We start from the raw sequence: 20336 nt of genomic DNA on the forward strand, positions 1-20336 counted from the left end.
AAAGGTGATTGATCCACCAACTCGGATGTGCCCTGGGGGGCCAGGCAAAGTAATATTTGATTGTATGGTATGATGTGATTGAGGTTTTTAAGGGGAAAACATGGCAACTTCCCTTCTCAATTTTAGTACCGTAAATAAGTACTCATTATCTACTCTAAAGAAAAAAAGGAAGAGATAAAGAAACATAGTTACACATTGTTGGGACTGTAGGTTGAAATTAAAGAATTTAGAATGTCTCATTCTGGCTTCTTTTTCAACGATCATTATTATCAATCAAAGTAATATTTGATTGTATGGTATGATGTGATTGAGGTTTTTAAGGGGAAAACATGGCAACTTCCCTTCTCAATTTTAGTACCGTAAATAAGTACTCATTATCTACTCTAAAGAAAAAAAAGGAAGAGATAAAGAAACACAGTTACACATTGTTGGGACTGTAGGTTGAAATTAAAGAATTTAGAATGTCTCATTCTGGCTTCTTTTTCAACGATCATTATTATCAATCAAGGTAGGATTACGAGGTGCAGTTTATGTTATCCGAGGTTTTTAAGGGGAAAACATGGCAACTTCCCTTCTCAATTTTAGTACCGTAAATAAGTACTCATTATCTACTCTAAAGAAAAAAAGGAAGAGATAAAGAAACATAGTTACACATTGTTGGGACTGTAGGTTGAAATTAAAGAATTTAGAATGTCTCATTCTGGCTTCTTTTTCAACGATCATTATTATCAATCAAGGTAGGATTACGAGGTGCAGTTTATGTTATCCCGTTAAATTTTTTTTGATGTTCATAAATTATTATACTCATGAAATTTATGAGATGATTATGATATATTATGGTTATGATATGCTATGCAATTACCATTTGGTACCAAAGATATATACTTTGAGCTCTTATCGATTTCTAAAAATATGATGATGGTATGATTTTTTTGAAGTATGCTTTAAATATTTTACTCAGGATCGCACCATAAATCTTGTGTCCTACTGAGTATTATATATATATATATATATATAATTGTCAATCATGATAGGACAGACTGTTGTACGTTTTGATATATGTGTATATATTTTATTATACGTGCATGCATATAGAGATTTATATGTTTTTTTTTTTTAATGAAAAAAAGTATATTTGTTCACGTAAACAGATGGCCAAATTCTTGTTAGATTGTATGTGTGTATATATGTGCTTGTGTGTACAAAGCAATCCAATTGTAAATCGAAATCTGTGTCAGCTTGTGTATATTTTAATTATATTTAAAATTATTAAAAAAAAAAGAGGAAAGTCATGAACAGTGACGTAAAATAGTGAAATAATATATATATATAATTCGACATACTGCCCACGTGAACAGTATGGACTGTTTACGTGAACAGTGCTCCGTACTGTTCGCACTATTACAAATGCCAAAATATAATTTGATTTTAAGTTAAAAAAAATTATTATGTAAAATTTATAAAATGAAATGAAAGTTCCATGAAGGTATAGTAGGCATTGTGAAGGAATTAGTGATTAAATAGCATATATTTAATATTATCTTATATGATTGAATAAGGGCGTGTCTATACAGATTTATGCCTTATATTTTAATTCTTGAAAAGTCATGGTCTTAAAATTATATGTCTTAATCATAATTATTGTGGAATAAATATTTGGGTAGATTTATACAAGAAATATATCCTTTTACTCATATAGAATTGTGATTTCAAATTTATGACCTATTGAGCCTCCAGGTGAATTAAATGTTTTTATTAAAAAAATCGATATCTTTATGAAGATGTATGAATTCAAGTATGATGTCACTTTAAAGTTCTTAAATATGTGAAAGATCTTTGGCACTCAATGATCACCCTCGACGACTCTAAGGTATGTAAGAAAGAGTAAGAAGATGAATTTGTTTAAACTTTTGCATAACTTAAATATTTTGAATTGCAAACTTCTAAATTTCGAGACACGCCGGTTACTGACTCATTGAATTTATGATATAAAGGTATGATATGTTAGATTCAGTATTGGTGTGTGACGAATAACTTAATATAAAAAAATTTAGAAAATGACATCACCTACCCACACAAATTTGATGCCTGACTTGTTGCAGGCGGTGCAAAAGTTGACTAGACAGAATCAAGCGCTTCCACCACAAAATGCGCCGCCAAAGCAGGACACACCTCCATCTATCTTTGGAGCTGTTTCCATGGTCGAGCAGTTTCGTAGGTACAAGTCTCCTACTTCCGATGGAAATTCAGACCCTCTGGCCATTGAGGAATGGATTAGGGGTCTGGAGTGCATTTTTAGACATATTTCTTGCACGGATGCACAGAAGGTACTATCGCAGAATTCATGTTGATTGAAGCAACCGGTCACAAGTGAGAATCTGTCTCACGCACTAGGACTGAAGAGCAACAGCATAACCTGACATGGGAACAATTTAAGAAAGAAGTGATGGTAAAGTACTTCCCACAAGCTTTGAGAGATTTCAAGGAATCAGAGTTTTCGCAACTCAGACAGGAAAACATGTCACTCACTGATTATGAGAAGCAATTTGAATAACTTTCAAGATATGCCCCGCACTTAGTAGATACAGAAGTCAAGAAGATCAGGAGGTTTGAAAATGGACTACTCCCGAAAATCGGCATGATCATTATGTCGCATTGTTTCACTTCAGTATGCCCAACAGAGAAAGGAGTTGTTAGGAAAAAGAAAATGCAATGATCAGAGCAAGGACAGACATAACTGGTAGAATAAAAGGCCAAACCCAAGAGTTCGTATCGATGGGTTAAGTGGAGGTATTACATCATGCCCTAAGTGTAATAAACCTCATAGGGGATGAATGGTTATTCAGGAAGAACATATGTTTTCGATGTGGTAAGCCGAGACATATCGCTTTGCACTATACAGAGCCTCCGCAAAAGAAGTATGATGATCAGGACAATAATAAGAAAGGGAAGGCTCGAGTTTTTGCATTAAATCAGCATGAGGCAGCAAGATCCGAATGTGATAGTAGGTATTTTATTTTTATTTGAAGTACTTGTTTATTTTCTTGATATTGCATTCCCCGTAACTGAGTCTAACATCATAATTACAAAAAAACAGGTATTTTGCTATTATCTGATGTACCTGCTTATGTACTTTTTGACTTTGGGGCTACAAATTATTTTATCTCTACATCATTCGTCACTAAGTCTGATATTGCACGTATGAAAACGGATAATGCATTAGAGGTTAGCATCCTTCAGGGAGAACTCTTTGTACAAATCAGATGACTAGGGCTATGAAGTTAGAGATTGACGAAAATGTACTACTGGCGGACTTATACCTTTTAGAGATGAAAGATTTTGACGTTATTTTAGTCATGGACTGGTTGGAACTCAATCATGAGAATGAAGTGTTATTTTATAAACCGGGAGAGGAAGAGTTTCGTTTCTTTGGAGCAAAGTCCAAGGCTCTACATCACCTTGTGTCGACCTTACAAGCGGAGAAGATGTTGAGAAAGGAGTCATGCCAGGGATTCTTAGTTAATATCAACAGTTTCAAACATACAAAAACAACCATTAAAGATATTAACATTGTGCGAGACTTTGCAGAAGTATTTCTAGAAGACCTACTCAACATTCCACAAGATAAGCAAGTGGAATTTACAATTGACATGGTTCCTGGAGTGATACCAGTGTCTAAGGCTCCATATCGAATGACACCGAAAGAACTCCAGGAATTGAAGTTACAATTGGAAGAGTTGCTGGAAAAAGGTTTCAATTGACCGAGTGTATCTCCTTAGGGTACTACTATTTTTCATGAAGAAGAATGATGAGAGTATGAGAATGTGCATTGACCATCGAGATTTGAACCATGTAACTATAAAAAATAGATACCCTCTGCCAAGAATAGAGGATTTATTCGACTAGTTAAAGGGTGCAACGGTGTTTTCGAAGATCGACTTGAAGTCGGGATACCATCAACTGAAGATCAAGGCAAGCGATATATTAAAAAATGCTTTCAAGACTCATTATGGGCATTAAGAGTTCACTGTCATGTCTTTCAATTTAACCAATGCTCCAACGATATTTATAGACCTAATGAATCGAGTGTTTCATCAGTATTTAGACCAATTCGTTATAGTATTTATTGACCATATACTAATGTACTCCAAAGATAGAAAGCAGCATGAAGAACAACTCTGAGTAGTACTTGATATTTTGAGGAACGATAAATTATATGCCAAATTCAATATGTGTGAATTTTGGCTCGATTGCATAGGTTTTCTTGGTCATGTGGTTACCGCCCAAAGAATTGAAGTAGACCTAGTTAAAGTGGAAGCAGTAACTAATTGGCCTAGCCCGTCCAGTACAAGTGAAGTTAGTAGCTTCTTAGGATTGGTCAGCTATTATCTAAAATTTATTGAGGATTCTTAAAAAATAGTAGGTCCAATAACTCAGTTGACTCAAAAGGGTGTGTAGTTTCAATGGATGAAAAAATACAAGAAGTGTTTTCAGGAACTTAAACAGAGATTAGTCTCGGCTCTTGTTTTGACTATACCTGAAGGTTCGGATGTGTGTGTAATTTATTGCGATACCTCCAAACAAGGCTTGGGTTGTATTTTGATGCATCATGGAAAGCTAATTGCCTATGCCTCGAGATAGTTGAAACAATACGAGTAGAACTATCCGACGCTTGACTTGGAATTAGCAGTGGTGGTTCATGCCCTAAAAATATGGCATCATTATCTCTATGGTCGAAAATGTGAAATCTATACAAACCACAAGAGCCTTAAATATTTCTTCACACAGAAAGAACTGAATATAGTGTAGAAGAGATGGTTGGAATTAGTAAAAGATTAAGACTATACAATCCATTACCATCCAGGTAAGGCTAATGTAGTCACAGATGCCCTAAGCAGGAAGACAAGATCACAGTTAGCTGTTTTACCCATAGTGCATAAACACTTGATAAGCGACTTTGAGAAACTGAGATTGGAAGTCATCACGTCGTCGACTCAGACTACAGTGAGAATAAGAGCGTTTATGATTCAACCTACTTTTCGGGATCGAATCAAGGAAGCATATGATAAGGATCCATTTTTATAGAAGATAAAAGTTGAGGTTGGTACAAACAAACGTATAGGATTTGAAGTATCTGAGAATAACGCGTTGACTTTTAAAGAAAGGTTGTGTGTACCTAAAGATGAAAGTATGAAAAATGAGATATTGGAAGAGGCTCATTCTACCCCGTATGCTGCACATCTAGGTAGTACAAAAAGGTATCGAGATCTCCGAGATACATTTTGGTGAAGAAGCATGAAAAGCGAAATTGGAATGTTCGTAGAGAAATGTATTGTATGTCAGCAAGTTAATGCAGAACATCAAAGGCCATCAAGATTATTGAACCAGTTGGATATTCTAGAATGGAAATGGGAACATATAGCGATAGATTTTGTGGTGGGCTTTCCAAGGTCAGCAAGGGGTCACAATGCAATTTGGGTAGTAGTTGATCGTTTGACGAAGTTAGCTCATTTTCTGCCGATCAGAGTAAATTTTATTATGGAACAGTTCGTACATTTATATATCAGAGAGATAGTCAGATTGCATGGAGTTCCTATCGCCATTGTTTTAGATAGAGACCCGAGATTCACATCAGAATTATGGAAAAGTTTGCAGGTAGCCATGAGGTCGAAATTGAAGTTTAGTACTACTTATCATCCACAGACGGATGGACAATCTGAAAGAACCATTCAAACTCTTGAAGATATGTTGAGGGCATGCGTTTTGGATCTTGATGGTAGTTGGAAGACACACCTGTTGTTAGTGGAGTTTGCTTACAATAATAGTTTTCAAGCCACTATAAGTATGGCCTCATATGAAGCTTTTTATGGTAGAAAGTGCAGATTTCCTATTCATTGGGATGAGGTCAGGGAAAATAGAATTTTAGGTCCTGAAATTATTGAACGAACAGTCGAGGAGGTTGATAAAGATTAGAGCAAGAATAAAAGCAGCGTAAGACTGACAGAAAAATTATGCTGACGATAGAAGAAAAAGAATTAGAAATCAAGTGGGTGATAAAGTTTGTTAAAAGTAGCACCAATGAAAGGTGTGCTGAGTTTGGAAAGAAAGGGAAGTTGAGACCACAATTCATTGGACCTTTTGAAATTCTTGACAAAATTGGTAGTGTGACTTACTGAATTGTCTTACCAGCCGAACTGGCAGCAGTGCATAATGTGTTTCATTTCTCAATACTTAGAAAATATGTTCACGATTGCAATCATGTCATAAGTTACCTAACTTTGGAAGTACAAAAGGACCTGTCATACGAAGAAATCCTAATTATGATTTTTGACAGAAAGTTGCATCAACTCAGGAACAGAGAAGTTCTACTGGTTAAAGTGTAATGGAGTTGTATTGGTGAGACAAATGGGATTATTACACCTTCTTCTAAGTGTAATAAACTCCACAGGGGTGAAAGAACATGTGCTTTCGATGTGGTAAGCCGGGACACATTGTCGTACACTGTACAGAACCTCCAAAGAATAAGGATGATCAGGATAAGAACAAGAAAGTGAAGGCCAGAGTTTTTGCATTAAACCAGCATGAGGCGGAACAAGATCTGAATGTGATAGCAGGTATTGTAATATTATTTAGAATACCTATTTATGTTCTTAATTTTACATTCTTCGGCGCTATTTCTAATATTATAATTACGAAAACAGGTATCCTATCATTATCTGATGTACCTACTTACGTACTTTTTGACTTTGAGGCGACAAATTCTTTTATCTCTGCATCCTTTATCGCTAGGTCTAACCTTGTATGTGTGAAAACGAATGATGAATTAGAGGTTAACATCCCTTCAGGAAGAACTCTTTGCACTAATTAGATGATTAAGGCTATGAAGTTAAAAGATTGATGGAAAAATACTACAGGCAAACTCATACCTTTTGGAGATGAAAGATTTTGACTTTATTTTAGGCATGGACTAGTTGAGACTCAATCATGCAACCATTCGATGTCACGATAGAGAAGTATTACGTCGGGAGAGGAAGAGTTCCATTTCTTTGGAGCAGAGTTCAAATCTCTACCTCGTCTTGTATTGGCTATACAAGCGGATAAGATATTGAAAATGGAGTCATGTCAGGGATTTTTAGTTAATATCAACGTTTCCAAACATGCTGAAACAACTATTAAAGATATTAACATTGTGCGAGATTTTATAGATGTATTTCCAGAAGACCTACTCGGCATTCCACAAGATAGGCAGGTGGAATTTACAATTGACTTAGTTCCCTGCGCAGCACCAGTATCTAAGGCTCCGCACCGAATGACATGGAAAGAACTCCAAAAATTGAAGTTACAATAGGAGGAGTTGCTGGAAAAAGGTTTTATTCAACCGAGTGTATCTCCGTGGGGTGCTCCAGTGCTTTTTGTGAAGAAGAATGATGAGAATATAAAGATGTGCATTGACTATCGAGAATTGAATCATTTAACTATCAAAATAGATATTCCCTACCAAGAGTAGAATATTTACTCGACCAGTTAAGGGGTGCAATGATGTTTTCGAAGATTGATTTGAGGTCAAGGTATCATTAGTTGAAAATCAAGGCAAGCGATATACCAAAAACTGCTTTCAGGACTCGTACGGGTATTACGAGTTCACTATCATGCCTTTCGATTTGACCAATGCTCCCACAATATTTATTGACCTAATGAACCGAGTGTTTCATCAGTATTTGGACTAGTTCGTCATAGTATTTATTTACGATATACCTATGTACTCCAAAGATAGGAAGTAGCATGAGGAACAACTCTGAGTATTATTGATACTTTGAGGAAGGATAAGTTATATGCCAAATTCAAGAAGTGCGAATTTGGCTCGATCGCATAGGTTTTTTTGGTCATGTGTTTACCACCCAAGGACTTGAAGTAGACCAAGTTAAAGTGGAAGCAGTAACTAATTAGCTTAGCCCGTCCAGTGCAAGTGAAGTTCGCAGTTTCTTAGGATTGGTGTGTTATTATTGGAGATTTATTGAGGGTTTCTCAAAAATAGCAGGTCCGATGACTCAATTGACTCGAAAAGATGCGAAGTTTCGTGGACGAAAAAATGTGAGAAGTGTTTTCAAGAACTTAAACAGAAATTAGACTCTGCTTCTATTTTGACTATACCTAAAGGTTCAGATGGGTTTGTAATTTATAGTAATGTCTCCAAATAGGGCTTGGGTTATGTTTTGATGCAACATGAAAAGTGATTGCTTATGTCTCGAGACAGTTGAAAAGTATGAGCAGAATTATCTGACGCATGACTTGGAACTAGTAGCTGTGGCTTATGCTCTAAAGATATGACGTCATTATCCCTATGGTGGGAAATGCGAAATCTATATAGACCACAAGAGCCTTAAATACTTCTTCACACGGAAGGAACTGAATATGAGATGGAGGAGATGGTTGGAATTAGTGAAAGATTATGACTTTACAATCCATTACCATCCAAGTAAGGCTAACGTAGTTGCAGATGCCCTAAGCAGGGAGACATGATCTCAGTTAGCTATTTTACCCACAGTGCAGGAATATTTGATAAAGGACTTTGAAAAATTGAGATTGGAAGTCATCACTCCGTCGACTCAAACTACGGCGAAAATAAGAGCGTTTATAATTCAACCTACATAGGATAAAGACCCATTTCTACAGAAGATGAAAGTTGAGGTTGGTACAAACAGACGTATAAAATTTGAAGTATCTACAAATAATGCGTTGACTTTTAAAGGAAGGCTGTGTGAACCTAAAGATGAAGGTATAAGAAATGAGATATTGGAAGATACTCATTTTACCTCGTATACTGCACATCCAGGTAGTAAAAAAATGTATCGAGATTTTCGAGATACATTTTGGCGGAGAAACACGATGAGAGAAATTGGGTTGTTCGTGGATAAATGTATCGTTCATCAGTAAGTCAAGATAGAACATCAAAGGTCATCAGTCGTTGGATATCCCAAAATGAAAATCGGAACATATAGTGATGAATTTTGTGGTAAGCTTTCCTAGGTCAGCGAGGGGTCACAATGCTATTTGAGTAGTAGTTGATTGTTTGACGAAGTCAGCCCATTTTTTGCTCACACAATTATATATCAATAGATAGTCAGACTGCAAGAAGTTCCTATTATCGTTGTTTCAGATAGAGATCCGAAGTTCACATCAAAATTTTGAAAAAGTTTGCAAGCAGCCGTGGGATGAAATTGAAGTTTAGTACTGCTTATTATCTACAGAGGGATGGATAATCGAAAAGAATCATTCAAACTCTTGAAGATATGTTGAAGACATGTGTTTTGGATCTTGGCAATAGTTGGGAGACACACCTGCCGTTAGTGAAGTTTGCTTACAATAATAGTTTTTAAGTCACTATAGGTACGGCCCAATATGAAACTCTTTATGGCAGGAAGTGCAGATCTCCTATTTAATGGGATGAGTTTGGAAAAAATAGAATTTTAGGTCCTGAAATTATTGAACGAATAGTCGAGGTGGTTGATAAGATTAGAGCAAGAATAATGGTAGCGCAAGACTAATAGAAAAGTTATGCTGACGGTTGAAGAAAAAGAATTAGAATTTCAAGTGGGTGATAAAGTTTGTTTAAAAGTAGCACTAATGAAAAGTGTGCTAAGGTTTGGAAAGAAAGTGAAGTTGAGACCACGATTTATTGGACTTTTTAAAATACTTGAAAGGATTGATATTGTGGCTTACCGACTTACCTTACCACCTGAACTGGCTGCAGTGTATAATGTGTTTGATATCTCAATACTTAGAAAATATGTTCACGATCCCAATCATGTCGTAAGTTACTGAACTTTGGAAGTACAAAAGGACCTGTCATATGAAGAAATCCCATGATGATTTTGGACAAAAAGGTGCATCAACTCAGGAGCAAAGAAGTTACACCGATCAAGGTACAATGGCATAATCACGGACTGGACGAGTCAACATGGAAAAAGGAAAATGAGCTTAAAATCAAGTATCCAAAACTATTCGATTAGTTAATGTAATTTTCGAGGATAAAATATTTAAGGTGAAGAGATTGCATTGCCAAAAAAAAAAAATGTATTTGTTTTATATGTTATATTTTTATATTTTTAAAAAAATGATGACTAAAATGAAATAGGTTTTAAATTCACACTTATATTTGAGTCAAATAATTAATTTTTGATAGAGCAAGTATAAGCATATCAATATCGAGCTCGTTAGATAGCCTGTAATTAATCATGTATATTAGGCTCAAGAAATAATTATTTTGAATGAGTTATGCTCATATTATTAAAGTTCAAAAAAATATATGACCTAAATTTATAATTAATTAAGTTAATATTGATTTTCCAAGCAATCAACACAAGCAATAGTTTGAATGAATATATTTTGTAGATAATGATTTGATGTTGATGGAGAGATAAAGTAGCTTTGTTTTATAAAATATTTAATTACCTCGATCCACACGAGCAATAGTTTGAATGAATATATCTTTTAGATAATGATTTGATGTTGATGGAGAGATAAAGTAGCATTTTTTTCATAATATTTAATTACCTTGATTTTGGGAATTGACAAGAGTTGTCAATTAGTTTGATTTTAATATTATTCTCTTGCTTTGATTTTTGGAGTTTGAAGGGATGTTTGGCACACGTAGATTGAATAGGAAAGGAAATGGGTTCTTGATTTCTTGGTTTTTGGGATTGAGACTTTTGCGGGGGAAATCACGGTATCATGCATATTTTTGGTCTATCAAAAATTTAATTTCCCCTTTCAATTTGAAATACAATACAAAAGTAATCATTATTTATCCTAAAGATGTAAAAGAAAAGAGAAAAACATAAATACTTGTTAAGGTGGCAGCAACATTACAAGCAAAAAATAAGGATTTTGAGAACGTGAAACTTCTTACTTTCTTCCAACAATCCTTTTATCGATTAAGGTAGGACTACGAGGTACAAGTGTTTTGTCTCGTTTAAATTATATATTTTTTTCATATTGATAAATTATTATACTTATAAAAGTTATGAAATGATATGATGATTACGATATGATATGAAATGGCTATCCGGTACCAAAGATATAATATACTATGAGCTTTTACAGGTTTCAAATGATATGATGACGGTATGATTTTTTTTAAGCATGATCTAAATATTTTATCTGGGATCGCACCATTATGTTTCGTGTCCTACTGAGTATTCTCATGTACTCACCATTTTCACTACTAACGGGTCATCGGTTGGCGGGCATTGTGGTGTTAAGATATTTGAAATTTATAAATCAAATCCACGTAATGTAGTGAAACATTTTAATTTCAACATTTTATTTTGGTTTTTTAATGATTTTATTTTATGATTTAAGGTATATTTAGTTTTTTTTTTTTTTTTTTTTTTTTTTTTTTTTTTTTTTTTTTTTTTTTTTTTTTTTTTGTTTTGTTTTTTTTTTTTTTTTGATCTATGAAAGATACATTAGTGGGATTAATACTTTATCATTTAGTTAATAGTTGTGAAATGCGTGATTTTTTTATTTTTTTTATCGAAAATATTTTTTGTTTGGCCATGAGCTCCTGCTATTAATTAAATTGCATTCATGAATTTTATGTGTTTTCGCTGTTAAAATAAATGAATCGAGTAACATTTCAAATCCTTAAAATTTGGGTCGTTACATATTTACTCCGTAAGTGGGAGAGCTTGGAATTGTCTTGGGTTGGTTGTTTGGTTGTGGTGTTGAAGGAAGGAAGAAATTGAGCCTGAGTAAACATCTTGGTGGTCGATTATTTACCTCGCAAGGATCCAACTAGAGAGTGGCGAATCTAACTGTCAAGCATTTTTTAAATATTCGACTCTTTGAAGCTTTTTCTCTGATGACCTACAACCTGAACAGAATATAAAGATATATGAATGGTTTGAATAGAAGAAGATAAAACTCCAAAAAATGGTAACGGCAACAGCTAATTACAAGGGTTATACGTGTACATAGCATTTAAATTCTAGATATTGTAAGAAGAAAACTTGTCGAAGAAGTCTGAGAATCGTTAACACTCATGTTCATTGAGATTGGCCATCATTCTCTTTCTCACTTCTCTCCCTCTCTTATTTTCAGATTTTGCAATATTTTTTATTGTGAACAAATTTCAGAAGGATATATATGTACGGATTTTGTCGTTTGTACCTGGAGCTTTACACTCAGGGTTACCCGCCCCTCACATGTAGGTCGGGTCCCACACCAAATAAATGCGCGGGATCCGCCCCATGTGAGGTGCGGGTACTTGTATATGTAGATGCAGTACTCCAACAGTCAAAAGATAGATATTACTAGAAACAATGACTTTAGCTACAAAGATATATCGACTGTCCATTTCCTTTGCTATAGCGACTCATTACCAACAAATTTTTGACAATATCTCACATTAATTATTTTAAATTAAGATGACAATATCAGGGGCGGACTCAGGCAGTTCGAACTGTGGGGTCAAATTTTTTTTTTTCGAATAACGTATCATGAACAAAAATGAAAAATCGGTTGTTTGTTGTTCATGTTCGGTGTTTGCACTTTGGGAAGAAATTGGTGGATTATACGATATATCTATGGACTAAATAATGGATATGGATCAAGTGATATGGATATAGATATAAGATATGGACATTTTGAGTCAGAAAATTAAATTTTCAGCAAAAAAAAAAAAATAATAATAAAAAATAAAAAATCCAAAAATCTGTGGGGTCATTTGACCCCACATGACCCCATGTGGGTCCGCCCTGGACAATATATTGACGAAAACAACCACTACCAATTTTTGGTGATTTTCACTAAGTACTCAATTGATAAATTTTGAATAAAGATAAATAAATATTATAAAATATTTTCCGATGGACATTTTCGTAGGTAAATTTTGGAATGAAAAAAATAAAAATACGCTGAAAGATATTTCCATTGGTGATTTGTTGGTAATATTTGACTGACTGGCCCCATATGTAATAGCTTCCAACCCAAAAATAAAATCCCAATTACAAGTTTCTTCCCCAAAACTCTATCTCAGACCTAAGTTTCTCTCAAATAGAGCCTCAACCTATAGGAACATATCAATACCAAAATTACATAAAGAACTTATGCCATTATTCCCATTAGCGAGTATAGTAAAAGACTGCCCCCAAGGCATATTTCCCAGTGGCAAAGGGGAGGGTGAATATGACTCAGCGCGGCAGTGTGCAGAGTTCGATTCCCCGCAAGGTGGAATTCGCTTTGTTGCAAGCGGGAGTTATCATATGGGTTAATAGTCTTGACCTATTCATGTGCTCTCCACTCTGGCTCCTGGGAGGCACATCCTGTGATTTACCTCCTCCACAATGGCTCAAGGCAGGATCGATAGGGGCCCCTAAAGTTGGGGTTCAACCTTTTTTTTTGAGTATAGTAAAAGACTGATAATTAAATTTCATGGACCCTAACATTGTCACCATGACTAATTTATATAATTTTCATTACTGTATTTAAAAAATGTCCCTACATATTTTATAATTTCCCAAGTAACATTGTCTAGAACGTATCCCAACATCCATTAAAAGACGTGCCTAAACCCATAAAAGATTATTATTATTATTATTATTATTATTATTATTATTTATGACAGGAAACACACCGTCACTATCATTTGAGTGCGCAATAAGTACACCATCGGGCTGACGCAATAGCCTGCAAATCACGTGCAGCAAGATAAACTGTACTAGACAAGTCTGGTGCGATAGACTTGATCGAGAAAAGTGTTGATAGAGGGAATCGAACTCTTGATCAAAGGTCTCCGCGCTTACCTATTCCGTCAATTCGGCCACCCCATGAGGGGCAACATGAAATCACATAATTAATCATTTATATAGTTTTTTTGACATTTTGGACAATTTACTTCAACACGGAAATTCAAAAAAGTTAATTTTTGCCTTTTTTCCCTTGTACGCTTGTATGAATTCTGTTTTTCCCATTTTTCAACCCGGAATGCACCACTATCGTCCAGTTGCTTTCACATAATAATGATTTAATAAGATCTATTCACAATAACCATATTCGTTGAATACACCAAATAGGTGAACACATTGATTTAGTTCAACGATCTAAATAATGATATTTGTGTAAAATTGTTCGTTTTATTCTATGTTCTGATTCTCTGTCATTTATAAATCTTCATCAATAGGAGAAGATCAATGAAAATTGAGTTTTTAATTATTTTTTTAAATAGTATTTTCTTTATTAAATAATTTCGAATTCAATGTTCGTTAGAAGTTTTAACTTTTACTATTATCAACGTGTTAATTGCCAATTAGAATTAGTAATTTTTTAGAGTTAATCATTTAGTAGTAGACGTAATTAATTTTTTTTTTTTTTTTTTTTAAATAAGGTGGTAGCCTTAATGGCAAGGTGGTTATTTTTGAATTTAAATAAAATACAAATTGTTGAGATTTTCTCCAATTTATAGGTCGTAGATTGATATTCATTAGAATCAATGATTTTGCAGTTAAGATCAAGAATTCATTACTCTTTATGAAGAATCAACGAATATTTGATTCCTAATCATGGTATTCTTTGTTAATCTATGTGTTTTTTGTGATTTTACAACCCATATGAATAGTTGTTCCTTTGTTATTTTATGTCATTGAGCTATAGTTTACGGAAGGATGGTTCCAAACTTCCAATTTTTTTATTCAAGTAACATTTGTTTCGACATTTTGTGTACGTGCACACAATTCTTGGTCTGTTTCTGAATTAGGACCTTTATAACTTTTTTTTTTTTTTTTTATCTTAATTTCTACATCATTTTGATCTTCTTCTAAAAAGGCTTTGATTTCTAATTCTCTAGACTTTCTAAGATTCCAATAATAATTCATATCTATATATCCAATTTCTTTTTTCATCATCTTGACTTTCATCTTTTTCATTATCTTCATTTGATACATTAATTTCTTCGTAACTTTCATAATTTTCTATTTAACCTATTTAAATCCTTTCTCATTTTCATTTCGTCTTTGATTATTTGTTTGTTAGGAATGGAAATTCTAATTTGCATCAAAGTCTTCAGAAGTCAAACAAATTCTATGAAAGTTTTAAGGTAAAGATCTAAAGAAGTCTGTGAAAGACTTTCATTAACTCCATATAAATATATAAAAGTTTAGAAATTCCAAAGATTGTCTATCACTTAAAAAAGGTCTTAAAAGTCCCAATTAAATATGGCCACTAAGTGCATTCAAGAATTGAATATAATCATTCAAAGTTGTAAACAAATAAAGAATTAGAGATGAGTGATGGGCCAATTGATAGTACTTGTTGGTCTCACGAAATATATGGAAAAAAAGTAAGTTTAATCAGTTGCGTTTGTAAAATAAATATGTGCTGAAAAAGTATGAATAGTAAACACTTTATATATTTCACTCGAATGACAACGACAAAATCATTTTGAATTTATTTTCCATGATTTTTTATCCCTATATGAGGTTGGATAATCTAATTTAAGACCAAAAATAGAGCACAGTAGCCCTAAAAAATTCTAAAAAATCATTTGTTTTACTAATAAGAAAGTTTTTAAGCTTTGCCAAACATGTCATAAAATATTCATTTATATGATTGTTTCCTATATATAACTCAATGCTAATGCATATAACTTATCAGTAATTGTAAAATTTCACGGCTGAGCTTCTGAAAGCTCAAGCTAAATTTTGGAACCACATATTCACCTTCCCATACATGGCCTCTCTCAAATGTGTAACTGAACTAGGCATACCAGATATCATCCACAAACATGGTAAACCAATGACCCTCCAACAGCTAGGCGATGCACTCCCCATCAATAAAGCAAAAGTTCAGGGTGTGTATCGTCTGATGAGGTTTCTAGTTCATTCTGGGTTCTTCATCGAGAAAAAGGTTTCCGAGGATGATACAAATATGGGGTATTGGCTTACACCGGCTTCTCAACTCCTCATCAAAGACCAGGCCTTGAGTATGATACCATTTTTACAGTCCTGTTTGAATCCTATTTACGTGAAGCCATGGAATCATATTACTGAATGGTTGCAAAATGACGACCACTCTGCATTCAAGATAGCCCATGGATGCACATTATGGGACTATGCTTGTCGCGACCCAAAGTTCAGTCAATCTTTAAATGAAGACTTGTGCGACGACACAGATATGTTGAGTAGAATAATTATTAGAGATTGCAAAAATGTCTTTGATAAGATAAATTCTATGGTGGATGTTGGAGGAAACACAGGATTTATGGCCAAAGCTATTGCAGATGCTTTCCCGCACTTGCGGTGTGCTGTGTTTGATCTTCCACACATCGTTGAAGGCTTGGAAGGTAGTTATAAGAACTTGACCTACATCAAGGGAAACATGTTTGAATCCATTCCTCAAGCAGATGCAATTATGCTCAAGGTATGGATTTTTAATTTTTTTTCCCCATAAATAACAACCTTTTCTCATTGGATACATGCTAACAACAACTTTTTCACATGACAAAAAACAGTGGATATTGCACGACTGGAGTGACGAAGAGTGTGTGCAAATATTGAAGAAATGCAAAGAAGCAATCCCAAGAAAGGAGAATGGAGGGAAAGTGATCATTATAGATATGATCGTAGGAAACAACAAAGAGGACCATCAACACACCGAAACGCAGATTTTCAACGATCTAGCGATGATGGTTTTTCTCAATGGAAAAGAAAGAACTGAGAAAGAGTGGGAGAAACTTTTCCTTGATGCTGGCTATAGTGGCTACAAGATTGCATATGATTTAGGATTGAGGTCTCTCATTGAGCTTTATCCTTGATTTTCAAGTCTCTGAGAATAGACCAAGACTGGCTCTTATCTTAAAATACACGTTTGAGTTATGTATTTTCAAGTCTTTGAGAATAAACCAAGACTGCCTTGGGATGATTTCCATGTCTATTTATGTGTTGTACTATTGTTCATGTCAAAAACTATCACTTCACTGCTTCATAATAGATCAGTTTTAGCAGTCTATAATCTGCAATGCTGTTGCAGCTGGGGGTTTTTAATGGATATACTGTGTGTTTCGGAGCAGGCCCGGTTCTGGGGCGAGGCCAGTGAGGCCCGCGCCTCAGGCCCAAGATCATTAAGGGGCCTATTTTTAGCCCAAATTTAAAAAAAAAAAAATTTTTAATAAACAATATAAGTAGCCCAAAACTAATTATCCACCAATCCACAATTCATTTACCCTAAAATTCCAACCCAACTCATATATCCAAATCCAATATCACAACCCAATCCATTTACCCAAATTTTCTAAATTCCCAAAATCTGAAAAATGAATAATACGATTTAGGGGCTAGGGCTGCTGCTGTTCTTCTCGCATCTCGACCGCTCGACGTCGACGAGCTCCGGACCTCCGGTGCTACTTAGCGACTACAGCACTGCCTTTAGTTAACTGATGCGGCCCATGCGGGTATGGTCTCTACTTAAATCAAACAATACCCTTCTCGAAAATGTTACATGAATTGATTATTGAGTGTAACTGTGTAAGAATCTACCGCACTAAGGGTATACTAAAATGGGTATATGTAAGAAGCCCCTTGTGGTTTACTGGTTTCTAAAGGGTATATTAAAATGAAGAAGTTTTTATCTTGAAAAAAAAGTAAAAATGAAGTGGTGGGGTTTTGCTTACTTGGGAAAGTGACGTTGAGAGTTTAGGGTCCTCAGATTTTGTTAGCTTCCTATTGTTCTTTTATAATTTGTATGAATATGTTCTATTTACTTGGACCCAACTGTTTATTTAGGTATAAAATGGCGATTATAGGTATATTTTTTCAAATAAATTCCATTTGCCTTGAAATCTCTTTGTTGTTCCATATATATATATATTTATTTATTTATTTATTTATTTATTTATTTATCCCAATCAACAAGTGAAAAGATTATTGAACATTTCATTTGTTGAAAGATAATCTAAATAGTAGCTGTGTAATTTTCTTATGCTCTTGCTTGTTGTTAAACACCCTCTGGCATTAATGTATTGGTATACTTCTAACTCACTTAAATAGCACTTATTTTTGTATAATTTTACTCATACTCATCATTAATCACTTCTTTCCATGAGCTGCATCAATATAGATCATTCTCTATTATAAGGTTTTAAGTTCAACTTCGACTAGAAATTTGAAAATCCTTCTGTTAATTTCTAGTTCTTTTACTCTTCCCCCTTCCTCAATACAAGAACAGCTTTTAAAGATTGATCTGATAGGGGTATGAGTTTGCTAAAAATCTTAGTCTTAGTAGAAATTAAATACAGCTTCAATATAAATAGCATATCTAGATTCAATATAAGAGGTGAAGGCAGCATCCGTTGGGGAAAATATTGCAGCAATATCAAAGTTAAAGTTTGTTGAGTTTAGGCTTAACTGGTCAAAAGTGTCAAAGACTTGATCGATGATAAGTCATGAGAGCAGAAGGTTGGTTACCAGAAACTGGGATAGTTGGTAATGGTTTCTATTGCCGTTCATGACCAATGGTTAGACAGTTGAGCATTGTCGTCCACTTGAGACATTGCCTATAGTTGGAAATTTTTGGTTTGATGGTTTATAATATAAATCGTTTTTATGATATATTTCGTTGTTGTTTTAATGTTAGTTTTTTAAGTTAATAATGAGTCGCATAATACACCTTTGAATTTTGTCGTTGGGGGGCCTATTTTTCATCGCTCGCCTCAGGGCCCATCATTCACAGGACCGGCTCTGTTTCGGAGGAAACAGCTAGTGTAGAGCTGATGTTACATGCTAAAATAATTATCGTCTACATAGGCTCCATATCCTCACCATGCGTTTATACCTCGGCATCCTAAGCACATGATACCAAATGTAGGGAAATCTGAATACTAAATGAACTCTAAGGCACGAAAAAACGTTATTTTTTAAGAGATATTTCTTCCCTATCCAACAAAGTTACAACTGGGGTATGATAGAAAATCTCTTTTAGGATACAATAGAGATGTTTGATTCAAATTGTGACTATTTGATCAAACCAAGAAAACATTCGAAAATAACTTATTGATGCCAAGAGAAAGAAAGAAGAATAAAATTTTTAATGTGTTTTGCAAACGAGAATTCGCCCAGAATTTATAGAAATTGAAGCAACTGTTTAAATAAGTGTATCCCTTGAAATCCTTGCATACATCTAGCATTGCGGAGCGGCAAACACTAATCGGGGCGACAAATCATTTGTAAAACAGAAATAAATACATGCAAAATGATGAAAAATATCTAACATATTCTACGTTTCGGCATATAACGAAAGTTCCTCTTCAATCATGAACTGAGGAGAGGTTTATTCTTGTCGAATACTTTAGTGCTTATTTCCTGTGTCGTCGCACTATGTAGAAGGATAGCACAGTCGTTGGAAGGGTTAATTTTAGTAATGATCACTAAAATTTGCTCTCAATGGCCACACTTTAGCCACTAAACTTTATAAAATATTTTAGTTAAATCGTGACAGAGTTTGAGATCTATTTATTAATTGAATATATGTATCTATATGTCAAGTTGTAGGATCTAACTGAAAGTCGTAACTGTTTGATATTTTGGCATAAGAAATCAATTTTTATACACATAATTTCGCTGGTTCGCTGTATTACTCAATCATTCACCACTAATTTTATCTATTTATAATTTAAACCATTTATAAACAACTCCCAAACATGACATGTTTGGCTAAGCTTAAAAAGTTTTCTTATAAGTAGTAGAGAATTTTTTTTGTACATTTTGCCCCAATCTTTAAAACAAAATTTCCTACATGTCCTCAACCTTTTTATGTCGCAATTTTTTCCGGACTTTCATTAATTAGAATAACTAGAAACATTCTTGATATTGTTTCCTTATTCTTCCCTTCTCTTTATTTCCTTTCTTTTTCAATTAACTTTTCCCCTTAACCCAAAATAATGGCTAAATTTTTTTTTAAGTTAGTGTGCTGCTCTTGGCCTATTTTTGGTCTTAAATTAGATTTTCCAACCTCATATAGGGATAAAAATCATGGAAAACAAATTCAAAATTATTTTGTCGTTGTCATTCAAGTGAAATAAAGAGAGTGTTCACTATCCACACTTTTTTAGCACATATTTATTTTACAAACATAATTGATTAAACTTATTTTTTTCTCCATATATTTCGTGAGACCTACAAATAATATCAACTTACCGAACACTCATCTCTAACTTTATATTTATTTATAATTTTGAATGATTATATTCTATTCCTGAGTGGCTATATTTAATTGGGCTTTTTTAAGACTTTTTTTTATAATTCCCTCTTTATCATAACCCTGAGTTTGATGCAAATTAAACTGTA

At 34.1% G+C, this 20336-nt stretch overlaps 2 protein-coding genes across 2 annotated transcripts; both read left to right on the forward strand.

Moving 5' to 3' along the window:
- Positions 1-6460: 6460 nt before the first annotated feature.
- Positions 6461-7348, forward strand: LOC111389079. Its single transcript, XM_023013932.1, has 3 exons — positions 6461-6614; positions 6702-6799; positions 7010-7348. The coding sequence occupies exons 1-3, from the start codon at positions 6461-6463 to the stop codon at positions 7346-7348; spliced, it is 591 nt and encodes a 196-aa protein (XP_022869700.1).
- Positions 7349-15663: 8315 nt separating this feature from the next.
- On the forward strand, positions 15664-16929 carry LOC111389080 (trans-resveratrol di-O-methyltransferase-like; the record flags this gene model as incomplete). The annotated part of the gene is made up of 2 exons (XM_023013933.1): positions 15664-16416; positions 16508-16929. Coding segments are annotated over 2 exons (1056 nt in total), but the record flags the coding sequence as incomplete, so codon positions are not given.
- Between the last annotated feature and the right edge of the window lie 3407 nt (positions 16930-20336).

This window comes from Olea europaea, unplaced genomic scaffold (genome assembly GCF_002742605.1).
Source record: "Olea europaea var. sylvestris unplaced genomic scaffold, O_europaea_v1 scaffold559, whole genome shotgun sequence".
Taxonomy (NCBI): Eukaryota; Viridiplantae; Streptophyta; class Magnoliopsida; order Lamiales; family Oleaceae; genus Olea; species Olea europaea.

Excerpts from the sequence above, each read along its gene's own strand:
- LOC111389079 (XM_023013932.1), top strand. The coding sequence starts at position 6,461 with ATGTGCTTTCGATGTGGTAAGCCGGGACACATTGTCGTACACTGTACA. Across the intron at positions 6,615-6,701 it reads AGATCTGAATGTGATAGCAG|GTATCCTATCATTATCTGAT; the intron begins GTATTGTAATAT and ends TTACGAAAACAG. Across the intron at positions 6,800-7,009 it reads TTATCGCTAGGTCTAACCTT|AGAAGTATTACGTCGGGAGA; the intron begins GTATGTGTGAAA and ends ATGTCACGATAG.